Genomic DNA, 26,641 nt, shown 5'->3' with positions numbered 1-26,641 from the left:
TAAGCGACATTCCATGGCGTCAGAGTCCAGAACTATGCCCAGGAAACTGAGCATGGTCGTCGCACCCTCCATCTTGCCCTAAGCCAAAGGAATACCAAAACTACCTGCAATGTGTTGCAACGTGGATAGAAGTATCGCATACACATTAGAAGAAGGCGGCCCTACGCAAGGGAAATCATCGAAATAATGAATGACTGAATTCACCCCTGACAGATCCTGAACCACCCATTCAACAAAGGAATTGACTGTCTCAAACAGAGCGCAGGAAATTGAACAGCTCATGGGAAAGCAGGGATTGACATAAAATTTGTCCTGCCAACAGCACCCCAGCAAGCAGAAACTATCTGGGTGAACTGGGAGCAAACGAAAAGCTGACTCAATGTCAGATTTAGCCATTAGAGCCCCTTTGCTGTATCGGCGAACCCAGCTCACTGCTGCGTCAAAAGAAGTATACGACACCGCACACGCTTCCGGATCTATAGCATCATTGACAGAACCTCCCTCCCCAGATCTGGCAAAGGCTTTACCGAGAAAGGCCTACCCATGCGACGCAGTGCCACCTCCTTAGCCAATTTGTCAGAGACCACCCATGGATGCTGCAAAGCAGACCGCAAATTCTGCACCATAGGCGGCACAGCAGCCAAGGAACATGGGATGCGAAAACCTTCCAAGAATCCACCCCTTAACAGCTGCACAGCATCCTGGTCCGGATATCTACTTAGGAAAGGTTGCATACTTTTCCCCTTCACCGGTGTCATTCCCCTTGTTTGCAAAATATGCGGCATGGCCCTTGCGAACCTCCGCAGCTGGAGCACTCATGTTTAAAGTGGCATGATCCCCCAAACTTACACGATCCCTCGTTGTACTGCCAACAGAGACCCCATTTTTTATTGGCCGATTGTCCAGGGGAAGCTGTACCAACACCAAGGACATAAACCACATCCAGAGGCTACTATCCTTGTGGTGTCAATGGAGGGGCGGCCGGATTGCCCTACACTGCCGAAACTGCTCGTCTTAATGTAGCCAAGCAGATCCCCCATAAACTCTGTGAGCCTCGCGGATGGCGTCCATGTAACAAAAAAGTGCTGAAGAATGTTCTGGATTCTTCTCCCCAGTGACGCTTGCCATAATGGCAAACGCTTTCAACCAGTTTGCAAAAGTCTGCAGAATCAATCTTCTCCTTGTCCTCCTTCTTAGTGTCATCGGGCTTGAGCCTGTCCAGGTTACATTTCTCTAAAGGCAGCAAGGAGAAGATCTCCACATACTTACCCTTACAAATCTTTGCTCGGACTTCCTATTTTAAATGTGCTCCTAACAGCCCTTCAAAGCATACATAAACTTTGCATTTTGTAGCATCGGCTATACAGCACTACACAGCATTTGTTTTTCCCAGAGACCTCCTGCAACGCTCTGGCCTTCTCTGGCATCGCAATTGCTGGGAGCAATACTGAAATTCCTGTGGCTACAGGGGCCACCACCGGGACCGGAGGGAGAGGGAGGGGCACCATACTGGACCCTGTACCTGCCTCGTCCACAACCAACCTGCCACCAAGCTGAACCCATGGCGACACCTGAGAGGGCTGTACCCCTTTGCCCCCCGCAAATCACTGTACCAAATCCTGTAAACCTCCCTTTAAAATTGCAAAACTGCGCATCTGTACAGGAAGTGGCAGGTGTAATACCTGCCCCTTGCGGGCCAGCCGCTGAGCTCCCAGCCTGTGGTGTGGCCCTGGTATCCACCGAATCACCCCCATCCTTTAAACCCAACAACCCACCTAATGCTGTATTAAAAGTCAAGCGATAAGGAGAAAGACTTACCGGGGTGACCTGGGGTGACCCCAAAAGCCGTCACTCCCAAATCCACAGATGCCCGCTGGTTCTATGACTCCTTCTCTTCCTAGCATGACAGCTGTCCTTCAGACCACTCACCCGGAAGCTGCTGATAATCCATAACTAGTTATCCCAGGTGGAGAGGGCCGGGATGCTGAGGATCCGTGCCATTGCTGGCCCCTCCTCTCAGCACCAGATCGGCCTCCAAACAGCCTCTCTGTTGGTTCGCCTGTCTTGTGCCTCTTGTGACTGCCTGCAATTGTCTACCGCTTCAGCCTCCTTTACCACCCACAGGGGGACCTGCACTGGTACCGGAGCCACCGGCCGCGTCTGGTAACGGCCTGATGGCCGTGACTGATCATCTCCCCCCTCGCAGGAGCTTCAGAGGGGCAGAGTCTGCTGGCTCCTGACAGTGAAAAAGACTGGCTGAGACCTCCGAGCACGTGGGAGTTCCTACCCCCCTGCTGCCAACCCAGATGCCTGGTCTTCTCCAAAGGATGCCACCTGACTGTGCAGCCACTCGGGTCCCTTTGTGGTGGCAGCCTCTGCCGTAATGAAAGCAGTCCTCCGAAGCGTGTAAACCGCCTGCTTTATTTCCTCTCTACTGACCCTCCAAAACTGCAAGGGAGACCCGCCTCCCCCTTAAGTAAACTACCAAACCCCTCCCTATCCTGCTTCCCCAAGCCAATCCTATCTAACCCCTGCTTTTACAACTTTACTTCTTTAACCTCCCCTTATCACCCTGTCATACCGGCCCTTCACTACTTTCCATTTAATTTCTAGGAAACTGTAAATGAATGACACAACCGAATGGGCGGAACCCCCAAGGGCTATGTTATCTTCAAATTGTGATTTGAAGCGGGTCCCCCGCCTGCTGTCACAGGGATATCACGGGGCAGGGTCTACAGATGCTGAAACATGTTACATGTTCCACCCTAAAAACAGATGGAACAAACAGCACACTTTAGCTGCGGTTATGTGTACTGCTCTATGCACACTTCACATCCCATAGTCCCACCTCAGGACTGAGCAAGAGAAGGTGGAGAACAAACATAATTACCTTCTAATGGAAAGTTAGATCATGGCAGCAAAAAAATAAAAAAATTGCAGATTTGGAGGTGGCTGAGATCAATAGAAAGTATTTTTAGATTTCTCCATACGCCATGCATAATCCATGTCTCTTGCGCTATTAAGCACTATTTCAGATTTCTGGTATAATGCAACCCTGTTTCCCGGTTAAAACAGACATAACCACCGTCCTCGCATCCTTAGCTCCACAGGAAGTCTTCCTTCTGCAGAGCCTGTAGTGTTTATTTATAATAGCGATGACAATAGAGCTTGATGGCTTCACAATCAGCCAATCAAGCACAGGCATTCCTTCAAACAGGAGGAGTTATACAAATCTCAACCAACGAACAATGACTACGGGAGAGTATGGGCGTGTTTGGGCAGGGGCAGTGTGTGTATAATTTCCCGCCCCCTGCCCATGCTCTTTAGCAACAGATAGAAACCACATGGCTGGCCTTAGAATTCATGAACGCTGTCCCCGACCAAAACTCACACGAAGGCTCACGTTTTTACTGTTGGCATGAATCCTTATTCTGCATTATTCAGAGAACAATGCATTCCCGGATTATTCTACCATTCCTGCTGATGGGAGATTATCTGCAGGGTCACGCCATAGCCCCTCCTTGTGCTGATCAGACACAGGAGAGACACGAGCGTACATCCCCCCATAACAGATAATGTCTTTGTAGAGTGAACACATCACCCTCAGACGATTGTCTGTGCATTGCAAAGGGGCCCTTCGCTGGCGGACATATCCCCACTCTGCAAACACTTCTCTGCAACTTACAGGAAGCTTTTCACTACCAAAACGGTCTCAACTGGCGTCAGTCTGCCCCAGTCCGCTCTTTAGAGTGGGCTGCAGGTGAACTAACACTGGGAGACACTGTGACAATACATATTAAATACATCTTAATAACATTTCCACAACAGAATACATCATTTAAAGGGGTTGTAAACTGTGGCTAGCTTCCGGGTTTGCGCGCTCTAGCTGTGTGATTGGCCTGAGCCACGAAGACGTCATTCCCAGGAGCCCGCATTTCGGGCACGAAGCTCTGAAGTTTCGGCTAGGTATGGTGCTGGACCTTCAGAGTGCAAGCACCGGTGATGTCCCTGGCTGCACCCAGAGTGATTATCTCCAAAACAGTGCTTGTTTAGGAGATATTCATTTTACCTACAGGTAAGCCTTATTAGGATCTTTGGGCGATCCATATAGTTTTTTGATATTTCTGAGCTTTTGTGTTCCTCCTAGTCTGCATAGTAGTTGGATAATTATCCTTCTCTTTTTTTTCTCTTTTATGAGATTACAGAGAGGGCTATATCTCAGAGGGCCATATCAGGGTGTCCTTTGTGTCGGACCATTTTTCTTTCTGCTTTGAGACCTGCCGCAATTTTATGGATGATGAATTGACCCATCTCATTAAGCCGAGGGCCAGTTGGGCCAACAGTCCCAGCATACTTTCAACAATCTGGACACAAGATAATTCAAACAGCTATACAGTTTGTGCGGTCAGTTTCTAAACAATAATATATATAAGATGTGATGACATGCTTGTTTACCTTTAATCTGTATTTTTACTGTACACTTTTATGTAATGTATTTTTGTTTATTATTTGCAGACGTTTGTACGTTCTACGATGAATCGCATATACCCCCGATGAAGAGAAAGCAAATTTGCAAATCTTGAAACGCGTCGGGTATTTCTGTTGTACTCACTTCTAGTTCAACAGATCTTTTGTGGTTATTGTCTGTACAAATTCACTGTTGTGTATGTTTATCAGTTTCCCGAGTATTACTATAAGATGTTTTCTTATTATGTATGCGCTCACTATTTTAAATATTCTCATTAAAAGATATATCATTTTATACTCTCTTCCCATTTCGTTAGCTATCTGCCCTATTTAAAGTCCCATCCAGAGGAAACCTGTCTTTCAATTGTGTAACTTAGGGATGTGGGGTAGACTAGCATTTCCTGTGACAAGTAGCATGTTTTTTCAAATATAGCTATAGATAAATATCACAAAGCGGGCTTTACTACCACTTTAATAGATTTTTTTTTTAAAACCAGAGTTTAGTGTCACTTTAACCACTTGAGACCCGTGCTATAGCCGAATGACGGCTACAGCGCGGACCTCCTTTGCCGGGACGACGTCAATAGACGTCGTCCCGTGCATGAGCGACCTGCGCCCCCTGTGATCGGCGAGTCTATGAGACTCACCTGATCACCGATCCGAGCAAGGGGTCGATCCCGACCCCTTATCATGTGATCAGCTGTCAGCCAATGACAGCTGATCATGTAATACAATACAACGGAGAAAAAAAAAGAGCCAATCACCGGCGGCCGTGATCGGGACATCAGTCCCGATCACGGCCAGCCCTGCCAGTGCCCACCTGCCCCCTGCCAGTGTCCACCTGCCCCCTGCCAGTGCCACCTCAATAAAATATAAGTGCCCCCCGTCAGTGCCACCCAGCAGTGCCCATAGTGCCACCCAGCAGTGCCCACAGTGCCACCCAGCAGTGCCCACAGTGCCACCCAGCAGTGCCACCTAGCAGTGCCCACAGTGCCACCCAGCAGTGCCCACAATCTGCCTCAACAAAGGTGCTGCACCCCAGTGCCACATATCCGTGCCCATCAGTGTCATCTACCAGTGCCCATCAGTGCCGCCCATCAGTGCCCAGCAGTGCCACCTATCAGAGCCACCTATCAGTGCCACCTATCAGTGCCCATCAGTCCCATCTATCAGTGGTACCTATCAGTGCCCCTTAGTGCCACCCATCCCTGCCATCTTATCTGTGCCCATCTTTGCCCATCAGTGCTGCCTTATCTGTGCCCATCGGTGCCGCCTTATCTGTGCCAATTAGTGCCGCCTTAACTATGCCTATCAGTGCCCACCAGTGCAGCCTATCAGTGCCCACCAGTGCAGCCTATCAGTGCCCACCAATGCAGCCTATCAGTGCCCACCAGTGCAGCCTATCAGTGCCGCCTCATCAGCGCACTTCAATGAAGGAGAAAAATGACCTGTTTGCAAAATTTTATAACAAACTATTAAACATGATTATTTATTTTTTTTGCATCTTTTTTTGTTTGTTTAGCAAAAAATAAAACTCCCAGCTGTAATTAAATACCACCAAAAGAAAGCTCTATTTGTGGGAAAAAAATGATAAAAATTTCATTTGAGTACAGTGTTGTATGCCCGCGCAATTGTCATTCAAAGTGCATCAGCGCTGAAAGCTGAAAATTGGTCTGGGCATGAGGGGGGTTTAAGTGCCCAGTAAGCAAGTGGTTAAAGCAGAACTTCAGTCATTTTTTCATCTTCTCATCTTTCCACATAGTTACATAGTTAGTAAGGTTGAATAAAGACACCAGTCCATAGAGTTCAACCTGAGTGTGTGTCTACAATTATCCCTATTTTATTTAAGGTACACAAATAGCGCTGGCAATTTACACACAAACGTCGGTCCCTACCCTCAAGGAGCCCACAATCCAAGGTCCCCAACTCACATTCAAATACTAGGGCAAATTTTTTTTGGACAGAAGCCAATTAACCTACCTGCATGTCTTTGGCGTGTGGGAGGAAACCAGAGTACCCGGAGGAAACCCACGCAGGCACAGGGAGAACATGCAACCTCCAGGCAGGTAGTGCCGTGATTGGGATTCAAACCAGCGACCCTTTAAATCCCCCTATTAAATCCTCTGCCCTTGTTGTTTTAACTTTGGATAGTAAAACATTTTTTTTTCCTGCCAGTAAACACCTTATACAGCCCACTTCCTGTTTCTTATCTGGAAAAAAAGCCTAGGCTTATGACATCATGCACATCTCTCTCTCTCTCTCACTCTCCTGAGAGTTTGCCAGAAAGGGCGATGAGTCATAAGAGGGCCAATGAAAGCTGCAGAGCTTGAGGCGTACCTCTGTGTGTCTGTGTAAATGCAGGAAGTGAACAGGCAGCAGCTTCAGCTGCCCACAGTTAAAATTATTGCAGCCAGTCTCAATGGAGGGAGATTTCTGCAGCATATTTGGCAAGTACAGAATTACAATATATATAAAATAATATGCAAAGTGGTTGGAGGGAAGCTTCACAATGGCAAAGATGTTTTTATTACAAATGACGTGAGCAGACTGCAGTTCCTCTTTAAGTAAAACAAACATTTCCTTTCTTTTTTTTTTTTTTTCTGATGCAATATTATTTTTTTTAAGCAGGAAAGGAAGTAACAAAAACAATATATACTTAGTTCCGTTCTATATTATTCTGCTTAAATTGTTTCAGTTGTACATTTCAATAAAGCATCAAAGAAAAAAAGAGGAAAAAAAAAGCATGCAGGGCGGGCTAAGGGGAGGTAGTTGCATACACACACACACACACACGCACTCACTCACACACACACACACACACATACACACACACACACGCGCACATCTGCCTTGGGACTGCAGTGTGATGTATTCTGTGTACAGCTGATCAGAGCTCTGCCTGCTCCCTGACAGCTGCCTGTGCCTTTGGATACTCTGAACACATTCCCTTCGCTCAGAGGAAGCTGGGATCTTCTTTTTAATCCTCTTTTTTTTCATACAGTATTGCTCTGTGCCAGCTACCCTGAGGATTCTGGGAAAATGAACCCGCAATGTGCCCGCTGTGGCAGGGTCGTCTATCCCACGGAAAAAGTCAACTGTCTGGACAAGGTAAATGGCTTTTTTTTTTCTTGGAACCAATTAAAAAGTCTAATTGAACTGATCACAAAGCAACACAAATAGACTAAAGTCTCGCTTCGGCTGTCCTAAACTACTTCTGGAAGGGAGCAGGTGCACAGAACTGTAGAGCTTTAGGCTATAAGCTATACGATCGGGCTTGTTTAATAAGGCAGTCCGGGAGAGAAACAATGGTGCACTAAACGCAGGAACCAGTAGCCACCAATTAGATTTCACCTTTTATAAGCTGAGAGAAGACAGAACGTTAAAAGCTGGGTGCTGACTGGTCACACTTTACACTGGCTGAGCATGTGTTAAGCAGAGACAATTAAGTGCGCTACTGTTTTGCTGCAAAGCCATTGAAGGCGAAGGGGTTAAGCAGGGATGATGCTAGCGCAGACAATACCTGGAGGCTTAAGGAGTGACTACGGCAGGAATGCTTTTAATTTGGAAGCTCCCCATGCAGTAGCGAGACCGTGAAATTTACAGTGACAGAGCACAACTTGCTGTTTGTTTTTAAAGGTGCATCAGTGAGCTGGGATAGAAAGAATGCACCTTGTAATGTCAAAAGCTGGGCGTGCATAGTTGGGCATTCGGATGGTAATCTCTTGTGCAATGTCGTGTTTTTCTGTGACAGACCCATGTCCTTTGTACGAGTGAGAGAAGGCAGCGGAGCGGTGACTTAGCCAGAGAGAGAAGTGCAATAATCGCAATCATCATAATCTGTAGAAGAGAGGCGTGCTGCTGAGTGACTGGGTTTCAGCAATGTTAGCTAGTAGGACCACATGCAGGCAATCCGCAGGCTGGGGTATAGAATGCTGTTAAAGTAATGATGACATAGCATGGTGGGGAAGCAGTAAGAATTTAGCTTCCTACACCATGCAGTTTAATTACTTGTATATGTGTCATGGCCAAATAGTTCCCAAGGTACCAAATAGCTGAAGGATCATGGTACTGATATGATTCCATCATGACACACTTATATATTATGTATGAAACAGTAGATTTCAGTATCATGGTTTTGGTATCTTTCAGTGCTTTGGCACAGAGGATCCCAGTTCAGGAACGGTAAGTAAGCAAAGCAAGGGATTAAATTTACATTAGGCAGGGTGAGGGTTAGGTTAACAAGAGTAAGAATGGGAGTTAGTGTTAGGATAAGGGTCAAAGGAAGGGTCAGTGTGAAGGTGAAGTTTAGAGTTACCACAACCATAACTAACAGGTTGGGTTAGTATGAGTACAAGGGTTAGGGTTAAAAAGAAAGGGAAGTGTGAGTGCTAAAAGTAAGTGTTACAGGAAAGGTCAAGGTGAAAGCTAGGGTTACAGGAAGGGTCAGGGTGAGAACTAGGGTTACGGTTACAGGAAGGGTCAGGGAGAGAACTAGGGTTAAGGTTACAGGAAGGGTCAGGGTGAGAACTAGGGTTAAGGTTACAGGAAGGGTCAGGGTGAGTACTAGGGTTAAGGTTACAGGAAGGGTCAGGGTAAATACAAGCATTAATGTTAAAGGAAGGGTCAGAGTGGGTACTAGGGTTAAGGTTACAGGAAGGGTCAGGGTGAAAATTATGGTTAAGGGTAGAGGAAGTTTCAGGGTGAGTACTGGGGTTAAGGTTACAGGAAGGGTCAGGGTGTATAGTAAGGCTAGGGATAAAGTGAGAGTCAGCATGGGGGTGGAATAAAGGGATTAGGGTTGCAGCATAGATTAGGTGAGTACTAAGTTTAGACTGACAGGATAGGTAAATGTAAGTACTTGGATTAGGGTTACAGGGAAAGGTAAGTTTTAGGGTGTTAGCGTAGAAGGAAAAGTTAGTTTGAGAGTGAGTGCTAGGGATGGGGTTACAGGGAGGGTAGATGTGAATGTGAGTACTAGGGATAGGGTAAAAGGAAAGGTAAAGGTAAGTGCTAGGGCTATGGTTTTAGGAAGAGTAATTCTGAAGGTGAATGCTAGGGTTATGGTTTCAGGGAGAGTTGTTGTGAGGGTGAATGCAAGGGTTTGGTTAACAGAGGATGTCAGTATGAGGGTGAGTACTAGGTTTAGGGTTTCAGAGAGGAACAGTGTTAGAGTGAGTACTAGGGTTAGGGCTTTACCGATAGTCAGTATGAGGGTGGGCATAGAGTTAGGATCACAGGAAAGGTCAGTGTGGGGATGAATACTAAAGTTATGGTTACAGGAATGGTTAGGGTCAGTGTGAGGGTGAGTACTAGGTTTAGAGGGAGATTCAGTGTGAGGGTGAGTACTAGGGTTAAGGTTACAGGAAGTGTCAGTGTGAGGGTGAATAATAGGAATAGGGTTACAGGTAGGGTCACTGTGAGGGTGAGTACTAGGGATAAGGTTATAAGGAGTGTAACTGTGAGGGTGAGTAGTAGGGTTACAGGAAGGGTCAGTGTGAGGGTAAATACTAGGCATAGGTTTACAGGAAAGGTCAGTGTGGGGTGAATATTAAGGTTATGATTACAGGAATGGTCAATATGAGGGTGAGTACTAGTCTAAGGGTTACAGGAAGGGTCAGTTGAGGGTGAATGCTAGGGTTATTGTTACATGAAGGGTCAGTTGAGGGTGAATGCTAGGGTTATTGTTACAGGAAGGGTCAGTGTGAGGCTAAGTACTAGGACACATGTGGCAAACATAAGACCGGTGGGCTGAATCTGGGCCACCAAGCTATTTCATGTCGTCATCACACATCTCCTGCAACTGTGGCACCCCCTCGTATTGGCCCTCACCTTGTCTTAGCAGTTGGCAGCAATGATGAGGCCAAAACTCCTCCATCAGAGCCTGTGCACCTCCATACAGCCACGGAGAGGCTCGTCTCTGCCCCCCCCCCCCCATCTCAGCAGGCGGTAGCAGAGAGGAAGACAGATTCTGCACCTCTCTGTACAGCTGCAGCACCCCTTCATCTCATCCTTCCCTGGTTTCTGCATTCAACAGATTCTGGCCCTCCTCTGATCCTCCTCTAGACCCTACACCTTATCAACTTCATATGTAACAGATTGCACATTTGATCAGGGCACAATTATTTGTTTTTTCATAGGTTTGCCTGTCTCACCCGGGACCAAAAAGTTAACCAAAGTTAATGTAATAAACTGTGCTTAGTTATATTTGTCTAATGATTAAAAAAAAAAACTTTGTTTCCAAAACAATTTTTTCAATAAATTGTACAATAGTTGTACAATTGAATATCTGCTTGCCATTATTTTCCCCAGACTTTTACTTTCAGAGCTAGTTATTACTAAAACCAGTAACAATCGAATACAGAGGCAATTATGTAATATGGTAAAGAGTAGATACATTTATGTAGTCTTACAGATACAACTGGCCCTTTGAAATTGAGTTTGCCACCCCTGTACTAGGGTTACAGGGAGTGTCAGTGTGAGGGTGAGTACTAGACTTAGGGTTATGGTTAGGGTAAGCAACCTCAGCACAGGAGCTCCTGGAGCTTAAAATGGTTAAACATTTGTTAGGAAACCAATCAGTGAAAAAAGTTTTTCAAATACAAATATTATTTGCCCACTAAACTCTATACAAGGCACTGCATATAAACATACATACAGTGCCTTGAAAAAGTATTCATACCCCTTGACATTTTCCACATTTTGTCATGTTACAACCAAAACGTCAATGTATTTTATTGGGATTTTATGTGACAGACCAACATAAAGTGGCAGATATTGTGAAATTGAAGGAAACTGATAAATGGTTTTCAAAATGTTTTAAAAATAAATATGTGAAAAGTTTGGCCTGCATTTGTATTCAGCCCCCGAGTCGATACTTTGTAGAACCACCTTTCACTACAATTACAGCTGCAAATCTCTACCAGCTTTGCACATCTAGAAAGTGACATTTTTGCCCATTCTTCTTTGCAAAATAGCTCAAGCTCAGTCAGAATGGATGGAGAGCATCTGTGAACAGCAATTTTCAAGTCTTGCCACAGATTCTCAATTGAATTTAGGTCTGGACTTTGACTGGGCCATTCTAACACATGAATATGCTTTGATCTAAACCATTCCATTGTAGCTCTGGCTGTATGTTTAGGGTCGTTGTCCTGTTGGAAGGGGAACCTCAACCCCAATCTCAAGTCTTTTGCAGACTCTAAAAGGTTTTCTTCTAAGATGGAGGGATTTATTTGGCTCCCTCCATCTTCCCATCAACTCTGACCAGCTTCCCTGTCCCTGCTAAAGCAAAACATCCTCACAATATGATGCTGCCACCACCATATTTCATGGTGGGAATGGTGTGTTCAGGGTGATGTGCAGTGTTAGTTTTCTGCCACACATAGCGTTTTTCTTTTAGGCCAAAAAGTTACATATTGGTCTCATCAGACTAAATCACCTTCTTCCACATGTTCTCCATATTTTTTTGCCTATTTGTTTGTATGTTGCTTAAAAATGGGAACTAGCAGAGCACAAAGCAGCATGTATTGAGACACCTGAAGGTAATGCCCCCATGGCGGGTATGGGAGAAGTAAATGATAAATAGAGGTAGGCGCCTGTAGGCAGCTACAACATGGTAATAGTCCATTGGATAACAGGGTGGGGAACCATAGACAGAAAATGTGGGATAATGAAATATCGAGGATAGAAAAATGGGGGGGGGGGGGGGGGGCAAGGGAGGGAAGAGAAGGTGAAGGCAAGAGAAGGGAAAGGAAAGGGAGAAAAAAAGAGAGGGGTAAAAACAAAGATAAGAAGGGGAGGAAAGATAAGAAGGAGGGGGAAAATAGAAAAAGGAAGGAGGGGGGGGAGGGGAAGGGGAAGGGGGAAAAGGGAAGAAGGAGAGTGGGGAGAATAAAGAGGAGAATAAGGGGAAAAAAGGTGTAAGGGGGGGGGGGACCAAAGAGAAGGGAGAAAGAAGAAAGGGAGAAAAAGGGGAGAACAGGGGAAGAGAAAATAAAAATTAAGAATAGAAAGACCAAGAGAGAAAGGAGGAGGAGAAAAGGAAAGGGGGCATGGGAGAGGGAGAAGTTGGGGGAGGGAGGAAAAAAAGGGGGACTGGGGGGAAGGGAGGGGGGGAGTAGGGGGGAAGGAAAAGGTGGTGGGGGGGGGGGAAGAAGGGTGGACAGAAAAGGAAAAGAGAGATGGGGAGTGCAAGAAGGACCAAGATAGAGGAGAAGAGGGATGAGTAAATGGTCCAAACCCACCTAATGTGTCAGTATAATGTATGAAAACCCTGGGTTTACAAGCAGAGGGCTGATGGCAATGTCATTCCATCAATGCAAGGCTAAGCATTCCGTTGGGTAGAGGCTGTATTCAATATTCCAGATGGATCTTATAACTGCCAAATCAGAGCCCCTGGAACAATAATAAACATATATATGCATGGGAGCAAGGCTTGTGCATCAAACTGAGCACTACATCCAGAAGAACAGAGTAGGATGTGTGGGGTTTTGATGCACGAGCCTTGCTCCCCCCCCCCCCCCCCCCATGTACACTTGTAGTTAAATGTTTATCAATTTATGTACAATTGCTTTTAATCATGTCCTTTTCTTAAATAAATTGTTGATTTTATTACAATTCCCTGCTTTATATATGGGTACCGTGATAGTCTTTTTCTTTCTAAACCAGGGAATGCTTGGAGCAGCCCCAGGTGTTTTTCTCCAATAGTTCACTTCAAAGGATGATAGTACCCACCCCTACCTCTAGATCTAACTGATTGAGGCAACCCTCTCTGTTGGGTAGAATAGGGAAGGGTTAAAACCCCTATCAGGTTATTTTTTTGCCATCTGTGTGCCACTGCAGAAATGTTTCTTCACTTCCTGTCCCAGAGGGAGGAAGTTAGGTAAAGTCCCTTTTAGACAGCGGTTCACTGAAACAAGTGTCCCCATTGGAGGATTTCTCTTCAACTGTTTTTCTGGGGACAACTTTAACAAGGTTTTGGATTTCCCCTAATTTTCTTTCTCAAGTGACGTTGTTTACCAGTACAAATAGATGGGTGGACCTCCCCAATGAAGACACAGACAGCATTAAAAACTTGACAGAGGGTCGAACCTTTCCCCACTTTATCCAAAACTAAAAATAAAATTTTCGCTCAGATTCAAAAGGGGCTTCACGGGGACCCAGGGATGGATTTAAAAGGCTTTCACAAGTACCTCAAGACCCCATTTATATCTAATTTGCTTTATACGGGTAAATCATTTTTTCCAGAATGAGCAAACAAAATTTGACCTAATGATATCCAGGATAAATGTTGGTCAGTGGTCACATTTGGATGTGCACAGTTCTATATATATACTGTATACTGTAATAATAGAATTCTATTATGGTCATTGTGGAGGTATTGTGTCCGCAATCTGTATGGACTTTATTACATTATGTTATATCCAATGGCAAGGTCATGTAGGAAGTTTAGTGCTCTGTGTCTATATTGAATGCAATATCGTGTCCAATGGTCAGGTCATAGTGAAGGTGCAATGTTTTATTTCTGTATTTTAGATTTGTATCATGATCAGTAATTTAATCTTTCTGTAGTTACAATACTCTATGTCTGTAGGGAGTGTAATAGAATTGCAGTGTGATACTGTCTGATGGTGAGGTCAAGTGGAGGGTATAGAATTCCACTTCTGCATAGAGTATTCTAAATATAAATTATGATAAGGTCATGTGAAAGGTGTAGTGCCGTAAGTCTGTATAGAATGCAAAATAAGTATATATTGATCAGGGGAGGACTGGGAACCTTTGACCCGAGAGGCAAACACAACTAAATGGCCATTTTATGGTAGGTGCCAATTCTGGTAATTTTGACCTATAGCTGAATGGTGAAGTATCTCCACTTGGGTCCTCCAACTCAGCGTATCTTATTAGTACTGGCCTGTAGAGCAAATGTCCCCCCACCTATTAGCCAGCCCACCCCTCATAATGAGCAAGTGTAATGATCATATTGGAGATTACATAAATTTACATTTACATTGTTAAAAAGCCAAATATTTAAAACTGATAACTGAATTGTTTTATCTGCCAATGCAATTGTGATGTAGCCAATGCACCTCTGCCAAACTACACAGCCTTAACTGCTCTGCAGATTGTATTGTAGTTAAATATTACAGCTCGGTCCCTTATCCACCCTAGCCTGTGAATGGAAACATTCACAGGGCATGACTGACAGCACTGTTTAGGAAAATAAATCTTTAATTGGCTGAGAATACTGCCCCTCTGTCTCCCTTTACCATACAAGGAAATACAGGGGCTGCTGCAGTGCAGACAGATCCCAGTACTCTGACATCATCAAGTACAATGCAGAGCCAACAGCCTGGCATTGATGCTGGGGAGGAAGGGTTATGCAGTGTAAAAGTCCTGGTACCTTAAGCCGCGTACACACGGGCGGACTGTATGGCCTACTTAGTCCGTCGAAACACATTTCAGTGGACAGTCCGCTCGTGTGTGGGCTTCAGCGGACTTTTTCAGCGTGCAGTCTGGCGTACTAAGTATTTCGGATTTTTCGAAACACTGTCCATCATACTTTGGTTTCAGCGGACAATCCGCTCGTCAGTAGGCTAGTTCGATGGACTAAGAATGGCGCATGCTCAGAAAGGATTTACACGGCGAAAGGTTGCATTGCTGTGTATTGGACTTCCTATTTCTAGTCCCGTCGTACGTGCTGTACACGTCATCGCGCAAGCTTTCGATGGACTGTTTGTGCATCCGTGTGTGGTCAAGTCCGTTCATTCGAAAGTAGGACGGACTGTCCGTCGGATTGTATGACGGACTAAGTAGGCCATACAATCCGCCCGTGTGTACGCGGCTTAAGGCATAAATGAGCTTTTAACCATTGCAGTGCAGAGGGAGCCCCAATGAGTGGGGATTTTTTTTCTTTGGTACATCTTTTAGCTATGGCCTATACATTTTGTAGGTATGTAGAAAAGGCTAATATATGCATAATATGAGCATTTAAAGTAGAACTATGGCCACCCAATAAAAAATACTGTGTGTACTGTAACTAAAGGCAAAACTTTTATTTGGATAGAGTAATCAAGGATTACAACCTTAGCAATTTTTTTTTACCATCTGGGTCCCATTGGGGAAATTTCCCTTCACTTCCTGTTCTATAGCCAAAACATACAGTGAGGGGAAATCCCTCCAAAATGAAGGAATCCCTGGTTGAACTTGTGTCCCCATTGGAAGATTTCACCTCTATTCCTTTATTATACAGTGCCTTGAAAAAGTATTCATATCCCTTTCCACATTTTGCCATGTTGCAACCAAAAATGTAAATATATTTTATTGGGATTTTATGTGATAGACCAACACAAAGTGGCACATAATTGGGAAGGGGAAAGAAAATGATAAATGGTTTTCCATTTTTTTTTTTATCTGAATAGTGTGGCATGCATTTGTATTCAGCCCCCTTTACTCTGATACACCTAACGAAAATCTAGTGGAACCAATTGCCTTCAGATATCACCTAATTAGTAAATAGAGTCCACCTGTGTGTAATTTAATCTCAGTATGAATACAGTTGTTCTGCGAAGCCCCCAGAGGTTTGTTAGAGAACCTTAGTGAACAAACAACGTCATGAAGGCCAAGGAACACACCAGACAGGTCAGGGATAAAGTTGTGGAGAAGTTTAAAGCAGTGTGAGGTTATAAAATAATATCCCAAGCTTTGAACCTCTCACTAAACACTGTTCAATCCATCATCTGAAAATGAAAAGAGTATGGAACAGCTGCAAACCCTCAAAGAAATGGCCGTCCACCTAAACTGACAGGTCGGGCAAGGAGAACATTAATCAGAGAAGCAGCCAAGAGGCCCATGGTAACTCTGGAAAAGCTGCAGAGATCCACAGGTCAGGTGGGAGAATCTGTCCACAGGACAACTATTAGTTGTGCACTCCACAAATCTGCCCTTTATGGAAGAGTGGCAACAAGAAAGCCATTGTTGAAATAAAGCCATAAGAAGTACCATTTGTAAGATACCATGTGGGGGACACAGCAAATGTGGAAGAAGGCACTCTGGTCAGATAAGACCAAAATTGAATTTTTTAACCTAAAAGCAAAACGCTATGTGTGGCAGAAAACTAAGCCCCTGTACACACGGTCGGAGATTCTGCCAACCAAATCCGTCGGATTTTGTCCGTCGGATTTAGTCCGACGGATTGTGTCCGAAACTGTTGCATACACACGGTCGGACTAAGTTGTCGAAAAATCCGATCTTTCAGAACGTGATGACGTAATTTCGTTACGATGGGACTACATTCAGGCTAGTATCCAATAGCTTTGATGTAGGAATTTGATCTGAGCATGCGTGGCACTTGGTCCAATCAAAATTCGCTACACATGATCGGAGAATGTCCGATCGAACCAGTTGGTCGGGAAATATTTCCAACATGTTGGAAAATTAGGTCCGACGGATATTCGGACGGAATCAGTCCGATGCATACCACACACAGTCGGATTATCCAACGACACGGTCCGATAGGACACATTCCGACAGATTCTCCGACCGTGTGTACAAGGGCTAACACTGCACATCACCCTGAACACACCATCCCCACTGTAAAACATGGTGGTGGCAGCATCATGTGGTTGGGATGGTCTTCTTCAGCAGGGATGGAGCTAAATACAGGGAAATCTTAGAAGAAAACCTGTTAGAGTCTGCAAAAGACTTGAGATTGGGGTGAAGGGTTCCCCTTCCAGCAGGACAACGACCCTAAATATACAGCCAGAGCTACAATGGAATGGTTTAGAACAAAGCATATTCATGTGTTAGAATAGCCCAGTCAAAGCCCAGACCTAAATCCAATTAAGAATCTGTGGCAAGACTTGCAATTTCCTGTTCACAGATGCTCTCTATCCATTCTGACAGAGCTTGAGCTATTTTGCAAAGACAAATGGGCAAAAATGTCACTCTCTAGATGTACAAAACTGGTAGAGACATCCCCAAAAAGACTTGCAGCTGTAATTGCAGTGAAAGGTGGTTCTACAAAGTAGAGGGTCTGAATACAAATGTACGTCACACTTTTCCCAAATTTATTTGTAAAAAAAATTGAAAACCATTTATTATTTTCCTTCCACTTCACAATTATGTGTCACTTTGTGTTGGTCTATCACATAAAATCCCAATAAAATACATTAAGGTTTTGGTTGTAACATGACAAAATGTGTATTTCAATGGGGTATGAATACTTTTTCAAGGCACTGTAACTTGAGATTTTCTTTCGCGTTCACTCTTGATGATGGTGGTAAACAGGGCACAGACAGCAATAAACACCTGATAAAAGTTCTAATCTCTGTCTGCGCTATTCAGAACTTAAAAAAAGGGTTTTGTTTTTAGTTATACTTTAATTATGAATGCATCTGCATTTACAGTTTTCTGTCCCCTTGTGAATACCTGCTAATATCTGCTAAATCAGTGCTGCTTAAACTGTTGGCGCTATATAAATCCTGTATAATAATAATAATAATCCAGCCAGTGTAGTTTACTTAATGCAGTGACATTTTATGGTGTGGCAACGATGCTGCCCTGCTCCTGCATTCAGAGAAGAGCTGTTGCTCTCATGTAGGATGTGTCTGCTTGAACTTCAGTGGGATGAGAAGATGTTGCAGGGGGTATGGCTATCAGCATTGTCACTGCTAATTCACAAGCCTGTACCTTTGTCAATCATCCCACCCAGTCCTGCTCACTTCTTTCTCGATTGGCAGCACTGGCCTGATTGGCCACACAAAGGCTGCAGCCAGGTGGTTCTCAAATCCTCAGAATTCCTTAAATTCTGTCACCCACCAGCTATTTCAGGAGGTCACATTCAGGTGATTCTACCTTAGCCTTAGTAGCCTTAGGACAACTAAATTCCCGTACCTAAAATATTTTTACTTTGACAGTTTTTCTCAGAAAAACACTTACAGTTCCTTGAAAAAGTATTCACACCCCTTGAAATTTTCCACATTTTTTTCATGTTACAACCAAAAGCGTAAATGTATTTTATTGGGATTTGATGAGATAGACCAACACAAAGTGTCACATAACTGTGAAGGGAGAGAAAAAAAAAATGATAAATGGTTTTTAAAATTGTTTACAAATAAATATGTTAAAAGTGTAGCGTGCATTTGTATTCAGCCCCCCCTGAGTCAATACTTTGTAGAACTACCTTTTGCTGGAATTGCAAGTCTTTTGGGGATGTCTCTACCAGTTTTGCACATCCGGAGAGTGACATTTTTGCCCATTCTTCATTGCAAAATAGCTCAAGCTCTGCCAGATTGGACGGAGAGCGTCTGTGAACAGTAATTTTCAAGTTTTGCCACAGATACTCAATTGGATTTAGGTCTGGACTCTGACTGGGCCATTCTAACACATGAATATGATTTGATCGAAACCATTTCATTGTAGCTCTGGCTATATGTTTAGGGTTGTTGTCCAGCTGGAAGGTGAGCATCTGCCCCAGTGTCTCAAGCCTTTTGCAGACCCTAATGCCACGTACACACGACCAGACTTTCTGGCAGACTAGGTCCGATGGGATCAGTCCGCCAGACAATCTGATCATGTGTGGGCTAGTACGATGTTTTTTTGGGAAAAAAATTAGCCGGACCTAGAAATAGAACATGTTTCAAATCTATCCGACGGACTCAATTTCCGACAGATTAAAAATCGGGAAAACTGTTTGTCTGTGTGCTAGTCCGACGGACCAAATACGACGCAAGGACAGCTATTGGTTACTGGCTATTGAACTTCCTTGTTTAGTCCCGTTTACGTCATCACGTTCAAAACAAACGGACTTTAGAACGGATTAAGTCCATTCATATGTGGCCAAGTCTGTTAGAAGTCTGTCGGAACTCCGCCAAAAGTCCATCGGGAAGACCGTCCGACCTAGTCTGCTGGAAAGTCTGGTCGTGTGTACGCGGCATAACAGGTTTTCTTCTAAGCTTGCCCTGTATTTGGCTCTGTCCATCTTCCCATCAACTCTGACCAGCTTCCCTGTCCCTGCTGAAGAAAAACATCCCCAAAACTTGATGTTGCCACCAACATGTTTCGCGGTGGGGATGGTGTGTTCAGGGTGATGTGCAGTGTTATTTTTCTGCCACACATACCATTTTTCTTTATGGCCAAAAAGTTACATATTGGTCTCATCCGACCAGATCACCTTCTTCCACATGTTTGCTGTGTCCCCCACATGGCTCCTTGCAAACTGCAAATGAGATTTTTTATGGCTTTCTTTCAACAATGGTTTTTGTCTTGTCACCCTTCCATAAAGTCTAAATTTGCGAAGTGTATGACTAATAGTTGTCCTGTGGACAGATTCTCCCACCTGAGCTGTGGATCTCTGCAGCTCCTCCAGAGTTACCATGGGCCTCTTAGCTGCTTCTCTGATTAATGCTCTCCTTGCCCGGCCTGTCAGTTTAGGTGGACGGCCATGTCTTGGTAGGTTTGCAGTTGTGCCATACTCTTTCCATTTTCAGATGATGGATTGAACAGTGCTCAGTGAGATGTTCAAAGCTAGGGATTTTTTTTTTTATAACCTAACCCTACTTTAAACTTCTCCACAACTTTATCCCTGACCTGTCTGGGGTGTTCCTTGGCCTTCACGATGCTAATTGTTCACTAAGGTTCTCTAACAAAGCTCTGAGGGCTTCACAGAATAGCTGTATTTATACTGAGATAAAATTACGCACAGGTGGACTATGTTTACTAATTAGGTGACTTCTGAAGGCAATTAGTTCCACAAGATTTTAGATATCAGAGTAAAGGGGGCTGAATACAAATGCACGCCACACTTTTCACATATTTATTTTTAATACATTTTGAAAACAATTTATAATTTTCCTTCCACTTCACATTATGTGCCACTTTGTGTTGGTCTATCACATAAATACATTTTTATTGATAATTTACAAAGTGCAAAATTATAAAACTAATGCCAACTTGTATTTCATGTCAAAACATAGCAAATACGTTCTCTTATCAGTTACCTTTCTAATTTTTGGGGGGTGAACAGGGCAGCAGGGGAGCACTGGGAGGGTATCAGCAGACATTTATACAAATCCATTACTTTGCCATGAATATGTAAAGTACAGGTTCACATTCAACATGAATTCCAAGCAGATTTTTATAAGACAAAAATTAAAGTGGCTCTCTATTTAATAATGTGGTTCTTAAAGAAGAGTTCTTTTACTATTAGGGTACTTACCTGTCCAGGCATCCAGCGGTGTCCTCACCTGGGTCGATTCTTGAATCAGCTCTCAGGTGCTGCCACGGCCATCTTGGCTAGTGGAAACCAGCAGTGAAGTCTTTACAGCCGGTTTCCTACTGCTCATGCACAAATCGCGATGCGCTTTCTCAATGGGCCGGAACAAGGAGGGTTGGGTTGAACTTCCAGTTCACTTTTTCGCAGCGAATTGAGCCGGAATTGGGAGTGTGTACCTTTCAAAACCAGGTACCCCCTCCCCCCCACCTTTAGCAAAAGGTGCTAAATGTGGCAGCTAAGGGGAAGGCAGATAAGCAGAGCTTCCCCTCTTGGGTGGAGCTTCGCTTTAAGGAAATTCTTATTCCTAAAAAAAAAAAGAGGTTTATACTTACCAGCTCTGTGCTATAGTCTGGCACAGAGTGGCCCTTTACTAACTCTTCTAGGGACCCCTGCCAGTTCTCTCTATTCTTCCTCTTCCCTCAGCAAGCGGTGTGCTGAGGGGGCCCTCGTACAGTTAGAACATCTAATACTCCCCTCCAACTGACTGAAAATGCTGCTGTCCAAAGGTGCCCCCTGTTATCCTTCATCCAGAGTTGATGCACTCTAATACAGGAGGTGTGTTACCGGCCAGATCACCAGGAGAAAACAGAGGGAAAAAAGCCTTAAAACAAAGACAAAAAACAAAACAAATGCAGCCATCACATCTAATGATCTAACCACACCTAATGATTAGTATTAAGTTCAATGAAACATATTATATGTGTATTGAAATTTTACATAGTAAAAGGATAAAAGGAATTTCACAATCTGCACACTTATAAATTAGTGGTATTGTTTATTTTATTTTATTTTTTTTAACTGCTGTCATTTAACCACATTCCAGGGCCTCAACTATCTTTTTTTACTCCTCCAACCCCAACCGCAAGTGTAATTTAGGCCTTATAGTCATATCTGGGGGGCAGGTGATGTTGGAGGGCACAGTGCCCTACATTCATATAGAGTTTATCAGGATTGTATTGGGACCTCATCCATGCATGTTGTTGATGTGTGGTCACTAAACAGCTGCCCATCTGCAGTGTGCCCACAGAACTGTTTTTCGGTATCTGGCGTGTACCCAGCAGTGACAGACTTTGAGGAGGGAGCCTGAGAGCTGCAGGGAATCCAGGTGACACTTTTCTAATTCATTGAGACAGATGTGTTTACTCAGCAAGTGTATGCAAACTGGCAGAATTAATACGACTAGCGTGTCCGTGTCAGAAATGCTCTCAGTTGCTAAACAGAAAAAAAAAATCCAGAATGTTCGGTCCCCGGCATTAACCGGGGGCCCGCATGGGACAGGGCAGAGGGCTCTTTGCCTGTGCATTTTCTCTCCTTTCTCTCAGCAGGGCTATTGGTGCAATATCCCTTAGCAACAAGCCGTCATTGGAGGAATTTGGCGGGCTGTTTCTTCGCTCCTATGACTGCTTATATAAGCCGGACGCTACCTCAGCTTCACAGCCACCTGAAGAGGACCAGTTTGCGCTCAGGTGTACAGTTAGAATGGAGTCTCTCCTTCGTCAGCTTCTGGAAAAAGCAGAAAGCTCGGGCGGTGAGGAGTGGCTGAGGCACTGCTTAGCTGAAGACCCTCCTGCTTTTTCTTCTCTCCCTGCCTGTCTGACGCCCATGCCGAACATTATGGAGGAACACAGGAATTCTCCTTCAGCTGGCAACTCCCGCACACCTGTAGGAAAAGGAAAGAAGCAGAAAAAGTCGGCAGCCCCTGCTGTTCCTTATTCTAAGGAAGATTCTTTCACTTCTACTTCTCGTTCCAGGTATCTTAAAGATGCTGCAACTTTATCCTCCTCATCCTCCATTCCAGAAACCAGCGCTGCAGCTCCTTTGGGACAGAATGCTGTGTCAGATATCCCGCCTGGTGAGAATCCTGTTTCTTCTTTACCTGACTTAATTGTTATCCTTAATTCTTTAGCAAATGCTTTTACTAGCCTGTCAGAAGGGGAACAAGGATCTCCCTCTCCCTCTCTCATTGCCAGGGCTCTGTTTGCAAGCGCTGGCAGTTCTTTTCAGAATAGACAGCAATTAAACAATGTTTCAGTTCAAACAACTATCCCTGTACAGGAGGCACTGCCTTCTGGTACCTTACAAGGGGCACATTTATTTGGTGCAGCTCAGGAGACACAGCCTGCTGGTGCTCCTATTAATACTTTGTCAGGTGTACAGTCTTCTGGTACTTTTTCCTATAATTTGCAGCCAGGTGCACAGTATTCTGGTGCAGTGTCAGGTGCTCAGTATTCTGGAGCGATATTACAAAATCCTGTTAATCATTTGAATATCAGTACTGCTCCCCCTATTGGTGTAAGGGAAGATGTGCAGCCTTTGCTTGCTTCAGGTGCACAAAATATTGGTGCTTATCAAGATGGTACTGGATTGCAGCAGTCAGTCACTGCGGATGCTTTAAAGGTTGGCCCTGTCTGGAACGCTATGCGTTCGCAGGGTAATGTTACTATTCCTATGGAAAAACAGTTTAACCCTTTAAGAACTCAGAGCATTTTAGTGAATACTGGTGGTCTTTTACAGCCTAGTTCTTGTAATAATACACCTTGTCAAGTAGCAGAAGCTTGTATGAAAGAGGCGCTTCCGTGCGAAATCTCCCCGTTAGGTTTCCACTTGTCTTCCTCAGTTAAGGAGAAAATTTGGAGAGGAGAATTTGTTGATTTATTATCCCTCCTGCCTTCTTCTAAAGAATTTCTTTCTAAATTAGATAAGAAATCAGAGGAGCGTTCAGAAGAAGATAGAAGGAGAGCAGTACCTAGAACATTCCAGAATTGGCTTCAAGCATTCTGTATTTTCGCTTCAGTTATGGGTGAAAAATTTCCAGAGAAATGTTCTGGGCTATTTCAACATCTAGACATTGTTGCTGAGGCCTTTAGGCATTTCGGGGGTATTTCATGGTTTCATTATGATGAGAATTTCAGGCAGAAGCTGGCGGTACACCCTTCCCTACGTTGGGGTGTGAAAGACGTTGGCCTTTGGTTAAATCTGATGTTGCCTCCAAAACCGCAGGTGCAATTCAAAGCACCCAACTCTACTAATAATTCATTTCGCAAAGGTTTCTGCTTTGCATTCAATGAAGGACAATGCAGATTTCTGGCCAACTGTAGATACAAGCACGAGTGTTCATATTGTACAGGGTCACACCCGGCTTGTAGATGTTATCGAAAGGCCTCTGCCATGTCAGGTCAGCCTCAATCCAGGGATGGGTTTTCAAAAGGCACAGACAACTGTGAAATTGTCAAACATGCTTCCTTGGCTAGAAATGTATCCAAACACCAGGATGGCGGAGCTGCTTTATAACGGCTTCAAGCATGGTTTTTTAGTCCCTGGTTTTTCTGGGTCTGGTTGTAAGTTAGTGGACAATTTGCGTTCGGTCTTTTCACACCCAGAGGTTGTTAGGGTTAAAATTGAGAAAGAACTAACAGAGGGCAGGATTGCGGGTCCGTTCTTCTCACCCCCTTTCTCCAACTTCAGAATTTCTCCATTGGGCGTAGTTCCCAAAAAAGAGCCAGGCTCTTTTCGCCTAATACATCATTTGTCATACCCTGCTGGCGAGTCTCTTAATGATGAGGTTGCTGATTTCGATGCTTCAGTTACGTATGCTTCTTTCGATGAGGCTTTGGTTCTCCTTGAGCATTTTGGAAGGAATTCATTAATGGCCAAGGCGGATATTAAGTCTGCATTTCGTTTACTTCCAGTACACCCGCAAGGCTTTAGTTCTCTAGGTTTTCATTTTAACGGATATTTTTATTTTGATAAATGTATGCCAATGGGCTTCTCCTTATCTTGTTTTTACTTTGAGGCTTTTTCTTCTTTTCTTCAATGGGTAGTGTCTGTGGTGCATCCCGGTGTTGGTTATATTCATTATCTAGATGATTTTCTTTTCATAGGTCCACCTGAATGTTCTGTTTGCTCTGATTCTTTGTCAGCCTTCTTTGATATTTGTGAAAATTTTGGCATTCCCCTTGCCCAGGAGAAGACAGTGTTTCCATCTACTAGTCTGGAATTTTTGGGCATTGTCATTGATTCAAATGCCATGGAATTCAGATTGCCTCCATCAAAGCTTTTCAAGATTAGGTCGCTAATATCCTCTTTTATATCTAGACGGAGAGTTCTGCTTAAAGATGTCCAATCTCTATTAGGCTTGTTTGCTTTCGCTGCAAGAGTAATTCCGGTAGCTAGGATTTTTTCTCGCCGTTTTGCTAGGGCTACAAAGGATTTAAAAAATCCTTTTTCTCATGTTACCATGTCAAAAGCCATTAAAGATGATTTAAAGGTATGGGATGAGTTCTTGTTAGGTTTTAATGGATCAACGGTATGGCAGAAAGAATTTATAGACGATTTTGAACTAGGCCTTTTTACCGACGCTTCAGGTTCTATAGGCTTTGGTGCCTTCCTGGCAGGTCATTGGTGTGCTTCAAAGTGGCACACATCTTGGAGGATTCCTGAGATTGCGCGTAACCTAGTCTTGTTAGAATTATTCCCAGTAGTGGTGGCGGTAGTTATTTGGTGTGATTTGTTTAAAAATCGGAGAGTTTTAATTCACACGGATAATAAAGGTGTCCTATTCGCGATTAATTGTTTATCTTCTAAGTCTGATTTTGTAATCAAATTGCTTCGTTTCTTAGTTCTCCATTGTATGAAATATAATATTTGGCTTAAGGCTAAACATTTACCAGGTGTAAGCAATAGCATTGCAGACTCGTTATCTCGTCTTCAGTTTTCCAGGTTCCACGAATTGGCTCCGGAGGCAGACCCAATTGGCTCCCAATGCCCGGAATTCCTCTGGGGCTTGATTTGGGATTAATCTCCGCCAATTTAAAGAACTCCGTTTCACTGAGAACATGGGAGGACTATCTGCGAGCATGGTCGAGATGGGATAGTTTCTGCTCTACATACAATTTAAGTATTGCCAGTTGTAATGCTTACACAGCTCTGTCTTTTGTTACTTTTTTAATCCATTCTAACCTTAGTGCAGCTTCTATACATAAAATTTTGGCCGGGGTTTCCTTCTTTCTAAAATTTTTTGACCTTCCGGCCTTGTCTTCTTTCTATACAGTACGTCAGGTATTGAAAGGTTTTAGGCGTTCCCATTTGGTTAGAGATGGTAGGAGACCCATTTCTATTGATCTTTTGGTTAAATTAATTCAGACTTTGCCTTCAGTATGCTATTCCCCTTATGAAATTTTATTATTTAACGCAGCTTTTTCTTTGGCATTTTTTGGCGCTTTACGGGTGGGTGAGTTTTCCGCCTCAAATAAGTCTTCATGCGCTATCCTGTTAGATAGTGATGTGTTTGTTTCTTCAGATTCTATCACTATATGCATCAGAAGATCAAAAACCGATCAGGTTGGTAAGGGACGCATGATTAAGTTGGGTCGGGCAGGGTATATTCCTATCTGCCCGGTCCAAAATAATTTAAATTTTATCGCCTTTAGACCTTTCTTTCACGGGTCATTCTTTATTCACAATGACCTGTCTCCTCTTACTCGTTATCAATTTTCTTCTGTCCTTTCTTCTTGTCTAAAAACCCTTGGTTTGTCGGGCTTTTATTTCTCATCTCACTCCTTCAGAATAGGGGCTGCCACTGCTGCTAACTCTATGGGTTTTTCTTCTGAGGAGGTTCAGAGGTTGGGTCGTTGGGACAGTGTTAGATATAAGTCTTACATTCGACCTGAGTTAGTTACTAATTAAGTTTCTTTTCAGATTTTCCTAGGTTTAAGGTCTGGATTATAGGCCATTCATTTATTCATTGGGCCTACAAAAGAGCCGAAGCACGGAATTTCGAAAAGACTTTGGGTTTTAAGGTTCATGCTTTGCAAATCTTTTGGCATGGTGTTAGGGGGTTACGTTGGAAAGATGTAAGAAATGAATTAATTTATTTAAATAATGTTTGGCCCAGCCCGGATCTATTAA

General features: G+C 43.9%; 1 protein-coding gene and 1 pseudogene across 2 annotated transcripts in view; one reads left to right on the top strand and one right to left on the bottom strand.

The window, feature by feature from the left end:
* Positions 1 to 7,252: 7,252 nt before the first annotated feature.
* NEBL (nebulette) overlaps positions 7,253 to 26,641 on the top strand; it is a 398,972-nt gene continuing 379,583 nt past the window's right edge. The window contains exon 1 of one of the 2 annotated variants that reach the window (XM_077490941.1): positions 7,253 to 7,575. In XM_077490941.1, coding sequence (XP_077347067.1) covers positions 7,507 to 7,575 — 69 coding nt within the window. In that variant the 5' untranslated portion in view covers positions 7,253 to 7,506. The remainder of the gene's footprint in view (positions 7,576 to 26,641) is intronic. The other variant, XM_077490942.1, reaches the window with a different exon arrangement.
* Positions 8,831 to 9,688, bottom strand: LOC143997875 (uncharacterized; annotated as a pseudogene).

This window comes from Lithobates pipiens, unplaced genomic scaffold (assembly GCF_037356315.1).
Source record: "Lithobates pipiens isolate NorthernLeopardFrog02 unplaced genomic scaffold, aLitPip1_a1.2 Scaffold_19, whole genome shotgun sequence".
Lineage (NCBI taxonomy): Eukaryota > Metazoa > Chordata > Amphibia > Anura > Ranidae > Lithobates > Lithobates pipiens.
Note: the sequence above shows the minus strand (reverse complement) of the source record. Positions and strands in the feature narration are given on the sequence as shown.